The 10,836-nt window shown below is 41.2% G+C and overlaps 1 protein-coding gene across 1 annotated transcript in view; it reads left to right on the plus strand.

Moving 5' to 3' along the window:
* Nucleotides 1–8,583, plus strand: part of BMPER (BMP binding endothelial regulator) — a 243,562-nt gene extending 234,979 nt beyond the window's left edge. Inside the window, exon 14 of the mRNA XM_030549389.1 lies at nt 8,246–8,583. Within this exon, the coding sequence (XP_030405249.1) occupies nt 8,246–8,427 (182 nt within the window). The 3' untranslated portion in view covers nt 8,428–8,583. The remainder of the gene's footprint in view (nt 1–8,245) is intronic.
* Nucleotides 8,584–10,836: the final 2,253 nt, after the last annotated feature.

Consider the following 10,836-nt stretch of genomic DNA (forward strand, 5'->3'; position numbering starts at 1 on the left):
GAGACAATATTTCCCCTGATTATGGCTCTTTTAATTCAGGTCACTGTATAATGGCATTAGAGTATCTGGAAATTTATGTAAAGATTTATATAATCTTAGTCTTATAGTTAAGACTAATATTTAGTAATGGATATTTTTAGTAAAAGTCATGGACAGGTCATGGGCAGTTAACAAAAAATCATGGTCCATGACTTGTACTATATACCCCTGACTAAATCTTGGCTGTTCTGTGGCAGGGGGTGGCCAGTGGCAGCAGCGATGCACAGCCTGGGACCACTGCTGGGCCTGGGGGGTTGCAGCACATGGCCTGGCACCCCCACTGGTGCTGGTGGGGGGCGACTCGAGACTGCCGCTGCTGCTGGAGGGGAGGTGATGCGGGGGGGTGGTCCAAGAATGCTCCAACAGCGGTGGGTGCGGCTGGCCTAGGGGCCTCTCGAGCTGCTCAGGTGGCCCCGGGGCCAATCATGCCGGCTGCTGCAGAAGTTCTGGAGGTCCCAGAAAGTCACAGAATCTGTGACTTCTGCAACATCCGTAACAGACTCGCAGCCTTAATTATAGTTTAGAAAGATTAGTGGGATACTCTCTGCTGGTCAAAGAGCTGTTACTCTGCTCTCTATTCTGGTGATTGTGTGACTCAGTGTCTACCCTCTCATCATAATTTTTTCTGTTTCCTGGAGGATACAATAGCAGGAAGGGGTGAATGATACAGATAAATATATGATTGCTCCTGAAATCTCTGATTATTCTTTACAAAGGAACAGAGAAATCCAGACGGAATGTCTCTATGTTAATGTACTGCTCCCTAATTGAAGGCCCAGAAAGCATTAATGGCATATGTTGTTTTAATCCATTGACACATCCAGTAGCAGGTCAGACTGGAGCCTGAAGAAAACAGCCCTTGGCTTGTTTTCATGAGCTGCCTGGATTCTCTTTACTTTTTGTTATTGCAGGACTGCCTAAGATCTCTAGTAATAGACCAGGACCCCACTGCAGTAGGCTCTGTCCAAACAGAACAGAAAGATGGCCTCTGCCCCAAAGAGTTTACAATTACTCTATCTCCTGTTTTATACTTAGAGTGGGGAGTATTAGGAAACAACAATACAACATTAGTTGTCATGAGGGGCAATGGTTTCAGCACACCAGTGGCCTAACCTAACTTTTGCAATCGTAATGGCTAATGCTCTCTTGCCTTCCTTTGAAACTAATGCAGTCTTCCCTGTAAGCATGAGCCTGTTGGAATGGCGCTGTATCAGTGAAAGAGGCTCCTTTAATAAGGGGATTTCTATATTGATAGAACATTTTGCCTTTTTTTCTACAGTGTCATCAAAGATAAGAACTTTTCTAAGTACAAAACACCCCTTGAGACAATATTTTGCACAAGGAGTGTCCATAAATCCTCTACCAAGGCCTTGAAAGGCTATTAGTCAAGACAGCCCCTTCCTCCCCCCACATTAAAATGGACATTTGTAGAAACTTCTCATCTCTGTGACATCCCCTCAAACACTAGCACCCTTTTCGTGCTTATTTGGTTGAAAATCCTTGGGGATCACCTCAGGACAGTAGCATGTGTTTGACTAAGTTTTCACTTGATGCTCCATTCAGAATGTGAGACAAAGGATAGGGGCTGGACTTTTCAAAGGCCGAGTGAGGCTGTGTCTATGCATACAGTGCTTCAGTGGTGTAGCCGTTCCAATGCAGCTGTGCTGCTGCAGCACGTCTGGAGAAGACAGTCTATGCCGACGGGAGACACAAACACTTATGTTGGTGTAACATGTTGCTCGGGGTGTGAATAAACCACCCCCTTGAGCTACATAAATTATGCCTACATAGGCAGTAGTGTAGACATAGCCTAAGGCACTTAAATCTCATTGGGATCTGGGCCTCCCTTGGGCCCATTAGCAAGTCCTACCAGAGTTGAGATTTTTTTCAAAGCCAGCTAGGTGATTTGTACATGCATCTTTCATTAATTGTACTGGAAGTTGTGTCTCTAAATTCCCTGGGCTTTGAAAATCTCAGTGCTGCCTCAGATTTGCAAAAGGACGTAAGGGAGACCCAACTCACAAAGGTCCTCTACAGTTCCTCCAAGGGGTACATCTTGTTCCCATGTACAAATGTTCAGGGGCCAGCAGATACTCTGTATCTGATTGTCTGACTTTTAGTTCAGCTCACACTATCAATATCTGGGTGGTGTCAAGGTGGCACATTTTATACAGCAAAACTGTATGGACTGTGCAAAGAATTCATAAAAAATAAAGTGCCTCCTTACACTTATGGTAACAATAACCAGTATCTAGGTTTTAAGCTTTAACTGCCTTTTGTTCAACCCTACCATTACATTTATTTTGTCCTATTTAGGTCTAAACATTTCTAGCTATGAAACAATATATATGTCATAAAATTTGGGAAATCTGTGACTTTCATTTCCTGTTTGACATTTCATAGACAGCAGGATATTTGGAAGGCTCTTGTTCTAATGGGAATTGACTGTACTTTATTAATAAGTTAGGTTTTAATTATTCTTTTGTGTGTTATAAAACACAGGCCTTGTGTGCTTGCCAATTCTTATACCCAGGGTGCTCAGGGATAAATAATAATCTTTAGAATACTTATGCTGTCTGGACTGTCAGCCAAATGGGATGCACAGGAGACTAAATATATGTCCTGTTCTCTACACACTTCCCCCCCACCCCAACCAGAAGGTGGATCATCTAGCTACTCATTTCCTAAATGAATAGCACATGTTCACTGCTGTTTAAGGCATACAGTGCACAGGTGATATAAGATGACACTAAAGAGAAGGGTGTGGAGAAGACATTAGCGAATGGGAGATTTGTTACAAAAAGATAATAAGGAAGAAGCTGGGTTTTGGTATGAAGGGATTGGTGAGACCAATGTGTAAACTGAGAAGGTTTGGAAGGGCAGGCAGGGGATGTGTGGGAAGCAGATGAGCTAAGGGGAGAGTAAAAAGCTTTGTGGATGGATATGGGGAATAAGAAAGCATATGAGGGGAAGAGAAAGGAGCTTGGAATGGTGAGACGGAGAAATAAGGGAAGGAGGTTTAAGAGGATAGAAAGAGATGTGACAGGGCTGGTGAGGGAGTGACAGAGTGGGAAAAAGGAGGTGTGAGAGAGAGGCTGATGAAGACAGAGGAGAGATGTTTATAGGGCTGAGGAAGGAAAAGAAACACCCTGGCTGAGGGGAATGCAAAGGTGTTTGGGCAATGGACCTTTAGCCGCTGGAGCTTGGAAGACATATGTAGAAGATGCAGTATGGTAAGGGGGAAGTAATTCTCTGTGAAGGGATGGCTATGACAATACTAAAGGAAAGGGAAGGCATGGTTTGGGCAATGACAAGGAGGGAGGTGCAGGTAGTAGAACTGAGAGAGCCACTTAATCCAGGGACTGGCTCTCAGGAGCTCTTGTCAGCTAAGTGATTTTCTCCTTTGATTCCTGAGTTGTTGAGGGTGATTCCAGATGTCATCATTTCCATTTATATGCTGATTTCAACCAGCGGTTTTGCCCTCCTGGTTCCCTCTCATCTGCAGAATTTAAGTCTAAAGTGCACAATTTTTTTTTTCAAATAATTTTATCCCTGGTGGAATTTCTCCTAGATATTACTCTAATCAGTTTCCTCTGTGTCTCTGTGAGAGAGGAAAGAGCTTCTAACTTTTTAATAAATATTTGATAGAAGTTGGAGCAGTTAGAAATACAGGCAAAACTGTATAATTAAAAGGCTCGTTCAGGTCCCCTCCCTTCCACTGGCAAGAATGCTCCTGAAATGAGGTACCCATATTGTAATCAGCAAGTACCATGAATGAGCCCAGACTGGGTGTCCTAAGAAACACCAGGAAAGGGAAGGCTGAGCAACAGTAACAGAAAAAGCAGCACCCTATAATCATTTGGAAATCCTAACTCAAAGTTCTGTAGACTTGAGAATGCAGAAAAGCAGCTAGAGGCTGACTTGAGAAAGGTGGCTGTTTAGGACTGTTATTAGATGTCAGACATTATGTTAATTAGATTTGTCAGTTATCAGTGAAAAATCAGTTCAAAAGTTCATATCTGATATCTGTGTTTTTGTGCAGTGGAACAAGAGACTTTCACTGCACAGTGGGTAACTCAAAGCTGTAAACCCTCATTAATGCAGTAATAAATATGGACAATTAGGAGTTAGTTGTTAAAAGCCTAAACTCAGGACCAGATTGTAAGAAGCAGTGCCAAACATATGTTTTTGAAGATGAGTGGGAAAATGCTAGTGGACTGGTAATGGTGCAAAATGCTGTATTATTTGCAACATTGGTAGTAAGTTTTTGTTTTGTATTAACATATTAGGAAAGTTAACATCACTAGTGTTCAAATTTTTTTAAAAGTATTTGCATCAGACGGTGGATATGAAAGCATCCCTTCTGTTTTCTGTGCCTATCTGGTAATGACCCATGTGAACAATCCAGGGGAGATTTAACTGTATATTGTCCTTTTTTTCTTTCTTTCTTTCTTTTTTTTTTTTTTTTTTGAAGTTGTTGGTTGACTTAAAGTCAAAGTGGAATGTTTTGGCTCAATCACAATTTAAAATGCAAAATGCTCAAACAGGTTTAAATGTTAGCTATTGTATTTTTCAGTATTCCACTTCCAGAGTAATTATCACTTAATTCCACTGTAAATGGCAGCAGTCATATCTTTTAAATAGTATCACTGAGAGGAACTATTTCATCAGTTTTACTGCTCACCAATTTCATGTTTTGAGTAGTTGAAAATGCCATGTTTTAACTTTTCAGTGAAAAGTCAGCACAGCGTTAGGAAACTATTGGTGCCAACAGTGATCAGAAGAGCAGCCTTTAATCTGTTCTGAATTAGTCTGGGGCAGAAATGGCCCCCAGATGGCTCCAGGCTGGGGTAGTGGAAAGGTGACTTGGAGCTATCTCTTCTTCTACACCTTGGGTATTGAGCCAAGCACAGCTCAGCTGGACCAAATACCTGGCCTTTGTACAATAAAACTTTACAGGTTGAAGTCTTTAAAGTTGAAAACCTTAAGATCATAGAGTGTGCTCTAAGGCCTAGATTTTCAAAGGGACAATATTCTGTCACTCAATTTTTGAGTGCCAAACTTGAGATATCTTAAAGGGCACCTGATTTTAGAAAAGGGCAACTACTCAGCAGAAACAGATACCCTGTAAGGTAGCTCAAGCTGACCATCCAGAATCACAAGTCACTCTTGAAAATCCTGGCCTACATTTTATCAGACATTTAATATGCAGTTGCTGAAGCACTTTTAAGCACTGCACATATTCTTGTGGAGATTAGATTCTGCATGTGCAGAGCTTGTTTTGTGGCTAAAGATGTTATGTGCTTGATGTACTTTATGTAGCTTTCTTTTACCTCTCCATTTCCTTTTTGAAAATTTTGCCTTTTCTTTTAAAAACTAGGATAATTACAGTACAAAATATCCATTAATGCTGCAATTTTAAAAGGTTCTCAGGGTTACATGAATCTGTCTCCTGTCCACACAAAGAGTCAGCTCCTCACTAGCATCCATCAGCAAAACTGTACTGAAATCATTGATTTGCACTGGCTAAGGAGCTGGCCTATGTAATTTTTTCTTTTTAGTAATGATGTACCTTGCTTATTACGTGGCTGTGTTAAGAGGTTAGATGGATATCTTAAAACAGTGGTTTTCAACCTTTTTTCATTTGTGGACCCCTAAAAAATGTGAATGAAGGTGCGGACCCCTTTGGAAATCTTAAATGTAGTTTTCTACGGACTGTGGAACAAAGGTTGAAAACCACTGTCTTCGAATATGCAGGATGTGCAACTTGACTGAGTTGACATTACTATTGAGACTGTAACTTCTTACTCCCACTGAGGATCTGACCCTTAATTTTCTGATTTCTTAGGCTATGTCTACACTTCCTTAAAACGCTACAGTGGTGCATCTGTTGTCTACACTGGGGTTAGGCATGGTCGTGGTTTGGGAGAGTGCATGGGGGAACTGCCCCCACAACAGAGGCAAGGTGTGCGGGGAAGAGTTATGTAGGGTCATGTGTCACTTCCTCTCCCTCCTCCGCCCTGATTTCTGTGAGCATTGAGCTGCCCTGCAGGGCTTGCTCTACTTGGCCTGCTGGTTTTGGGGGTGGGGACTCTGTCCTTCCCATGTTGTGCCTCCCCCACCCTAGCATGTTTCCTCCTGGGTCCTAGTGCCTGCCCATTTCCTATACAACGGGGAGTGCCAGCAGGGAGGTAGGGCAAAGGTTGGGGTGGGGGAAAGAGATAGTGGGCAGTGGGAGGGAGAGGGGGCGGGGGAAGAGAAGGGAATGGGGCAGAGGACAATGGGCAGAGGAAAGGGCAGGGGATAGGGAAGGGAAGGGGATACAGGAATGGGCAGGGCGGAAACAGGTCTGGCATGTGGCACCCCCTCGGCAGCAGTACCAGCAGGGAGGTGGCCACAGCAGCACCAGAGCAGTGACATCGCTGCAGCAGCTGGTGCCAGAGTAGTCACCAGCCAGCAACAGCTGGGGCTCCCCTATTAAGCCGTCCCATCGCCCTCCCCAGCACCGGCAGTCCAGGTATCCAGTCCAGGTGGGGAGAGAGAGCCAGTGAGCCATGGCTACAGTGTGCATAGGTGTGTGCATGGGCACACCCATACTTGGCATCCTCTTCCCCCAACAAATACAGCAGTCAAACGACACCTATGCGGTTTAGCTCAGAATTTTTCACCCCCTGAGCGATGTAGCTGGGTCAACCTAGCTTTTTAGTGTAGACCTGGCCTTAGTGTTTAAACTCCTAACCTTACCATGACAGTACTACAAGATTTTGTATTTTAAGAGTATCTCTGCTTATTTTTTCTTTGTGAATAATGGCAATGTTGTAATGGCATTCTAAGCCCCATACATGGAAAAAATTAGCCCTGTTCTGTCTTTAACAGAATCTGTGTGACTTGCATTCTTTAACAACTGTGGACCTGTAGTACTCTCAAGAGAGAAGCAACCTTTTTCATGCAGCCACTTAACTGTAAATAGCAAGATAGGATTCTGGATACTTGCGAGTCTATTGCCACTTGATTGTACTTCCTTCTTTACATCATCACAGCCCTTTGAAAGAGTAACAGCCTTTTATTTACTATTGAGCCATGCATTATTCTCCATGCTGGATAGAGTATGCATTATTCTCCATGTGGAGAGCTGAAAGTTCTAATCTAGTAGTGATATAGTGCTTTTAGCTTAGCCCTCCATAGTCATTTATATTGAAAATGCATTGAAATGTCAACTGCATGGAGCTCATACTGGCATCACCAAACATAAGAATCATTGACCTCAGTGACTCCTTGATATAAGTATATAGCAGAGAAATCATCGTGGGCTTTGGTTTGGTTTTTTTCCCAATATGTGGTGCTGCTGTTGAACTAACAGCATTATCTTGACTTACTGCAATGTACAGTTCGATTGGTGAAATTAAAAGCAATGCCTGTGAGTCAAAAGACTTGTCACTGTCAACTTTGCCACTGGTTCTTAATGGAAACTTGAACAAGTCACTTCACTTTTCTAGTTCCTTAGTTTCCCCATCTGAAGAATGGACATAATGAGGTTATTTATCTGCCTTTGTAAAATGTTTCAAGAATTTCAGATGAAAGGCCTTATATCATCTATACAGTCAAAGCAGAGATAAGCCTAAGGTACAAAATTCAGATCTGGTTCTAGATGTGAACTTTTCCCAAGTTTGAAGGTATTCTGGATCCAGAATTTTGTTTCTGGACTTCATACTGATAAAGACAGCTTTGAAGTTAGGATCTGAATTAGAATTCTCACAAAGATCAGGATTATTTTAGATACCTGATTTTGGTTCACGCTCATCTTTAGCACAATATACACCTCTACCTCAATATAACGCGACCCAATATAAGATGAATTCAGATATAATGCGGTAAAGCAGCGGTCCGGGGTGGCCAGGCTGCGCACTCCAGTGGGTCAAATCAAGTTTGATATATCGAAGTTTCACCTAAACACGGTAAGATTTTTTGGCTCCCGAGGACAGCATTATATTGAGGTAGAGGTGTAGTGGAATCTCTATATAAAGCACTTTTTCATATGTCTCTGATGCTATGATGTTCTATTAAATATCTGCCACTATGACTAACATGTCATAGAGATAAAGGATTGTGTTATGGTTTTAAAAAATGTAATTAAAATGGAATATCTTTAATCCTAGTCCTGTGATCTTTATCAATCACGTGTGTTTTTTTTTTAACTGCCTTTCAGCAACCCAGTGTAAACATGGTGCAGTGTATGATACTTGTGGCCCTGGATGTGTCAAAACATGTGACAACTGGAATGAGATCGGTCCATGCAATAAGCCATGTGTTGCAGGTTGCCACTGTCCAGCAAACTTAGTTCATCACAAAGGAAGATGCATCAAGCCAGTCCTCTGTCCACAACGGTGACGTTAGTTCTATTTCCAAAGACTATAATGTTGGTATCTTTGATACCTTTGAAGCTCACAGCCAATGAAGGACTGCACTGTTTGTATGCAGATTCTGCAAAGTATACATATACTCAATGTTTGTGTATATATGTGTGTGTGTGTGTATATGTATATTTATGTGTCTATATATATACACACACAACAGGCACATATATACATTTATTTATATATACACACACAAATGTATATACATTTATTTATATATAAATGTATACTGTGTGTGTGTAAATACACATCTGTACACCAAATATAAATACAACATATATATATATATATATATATATATACACACACACAGAGAGAAATATACATCATTTATGTAAACAATAGAAGGATGAATTATTTTATGTATATTTTTTGCTATAAACTTTATGTATTATTTGTAGGATCCTAATCTGTAAGCCATTTGAGTCATTGTACAAATAAAATAGGTGTTTTTAATACAATACAGTGGCATGAAAACATTGGGTGACTTTGCCATTGCATAAACTTGTAGTTTCCAAGGAAATTTTTCTAGGGCCATAGCATTGCCAGACTGGATTATCTTCAACAGAGAACCTGGATTTACAGTTGTACAGTTTTCAGAAGATTTACAGTTCTTCTCTGGAGATTTATCTAGGAATATTTCATGTGTACCTCAGAGCTGTCTAGTGATTGGTGACAGTGTTTAATGGTGCAGAGAAAGCTAAGAATTGGATTTTATGCTTAATTGAATCACTGTATAAAATGACTTCCAAAACTGGATTGGCCAACTGCCAATAAAGAGAGATTTGTTTTTGGAACAGAACCAAAGAATCAATGGCCAGATTCTCAAGTGTGTTCAACATGCAGCAGCTCCCATTGAAAAACTGACCTCTTATCATTTAATAGATTAAATATCCTATATGTGTTGTTATATTTGGCATTAACTGGGAATGACCAGTAAAGAACCAAGGAAAAAAACTTTAGCCCCCCTTACCATGTTTTAAGCCACTGGTTTTGTTTCATGCATTCTTAGAAATATTACTGGATAAACAAAACGTAAATATTGTGAAGTAAGATGCAATATAATTTTGCTGCAGCTTGATACTTAAAATAACCTTGGCTCCTTTTTTAATAACGCATTTCATTGGTCAGCATGTTTAGAACCCAAAGGCAAATTCTCCTAAAGAACAGTGTAGAAAATGTTAAATGATAAGTGCTGGCAGCTCACCAATTTCATCTATCTTCATGAACTAAGGGTATGTCTTCACTACCAGCTGGATCAGTGGGCAGCGATTGATCCAGCGGGGATCGATTTATCGCATCTAATCTAGACCAGTGGGGATCAACTTATCACATCTAGTCAAGACATGATAAATCGATCCCCGAGCGCTCTCCTATTGACACCTGTACTCCAGCTCAGTGAGAGATGCAGGCAGAGTTGACAGGGGAGTGGCAGCAGTCGACTCACCATAGTGATTTAAGTTTTACGGGCAAAAAAGATTTATGGAAAGCAAATTTCATAGTCACACATACAAGTATTTGTGGAAAACCAAATTGTAAATGTGCAAGTGCTCATCCAATCAGGACACAGAAACAATACTGTGTAACTTATCTACCAATCGCACATTGTAGCAATGCTGCTGAAATTCAGAATGTTTGCAATCAGTCCATAGAGTAAAAAGATGAAATGATAGTTGCTAACAAATTTCAAATATCAATTAAATCTGAGGAAATAGCAATCTGTTTGGGAAGTTCCATGGTGGGGCTGGGAGTGGGGCTAAAACTATTGAACATGTTATTTGCCGCGCTCTAGTATTGTTTTTTTTTTAATTTTTACATATCCATCAATAAAACGTACTTAAAAATGAACAAAGGCTAAGAAGAACACACACAAACTGCTCATGGTGAATACTGTGCAGCTCCTGAGATTTTTCGCCAGGTTTTTGTTCTGAATGATCATGATGAATGAAAGGTAAAGAGACATGTCCTCAGTTGCTATATGTCAGTATAGCTCTGCTGGTAAATAAAGCTAGGCCTATTTAGACCAGATGAAGCCTTGGTGTGGCCCAAAGTTTCTGTGAAAAAACAAACTCTTAGGCTCGACTCTTTCAGTCTGGACCCTGACCTGGGTATCAGCTCAGATACATCGTAGCTTAGCTTTGCTTTGTTATAGCTTCCTGGGGCTGTAGGGTACCAAGGATTCCTTTGCCTAACACTCAAGGGAATGGTAAGACTGCACTCTGCCCTGCTCATGGGGGGAAAGAGGCTGCATCCTCCTCCCCTGAGACCAATGCATGACTGGACAGAGTATCACTGTTAAGGTTCTATTCAGCAGAAATTCCACATGAACATCTGTAATGCCTTGCACCCAGCCGAGGAATTCAGCATAAATATCAGCTGGGAA

The sequence above is a fragment of the Gopherus evgoodei genome, chromosome 2, assembly GCF_007399415.2.
Source record: "Gopherus evgoodei ecotype Sinaloan lineage chromosome 2, rGopEvg1_v1.p, whole genome shotgun sequence".
In the NCBI taxonomy this organism is placed as follows: Eukaryota; Metazoa; Chordata; order Testudines; family Testudinidae; genus Gopherus; species Gopherus evgoodei.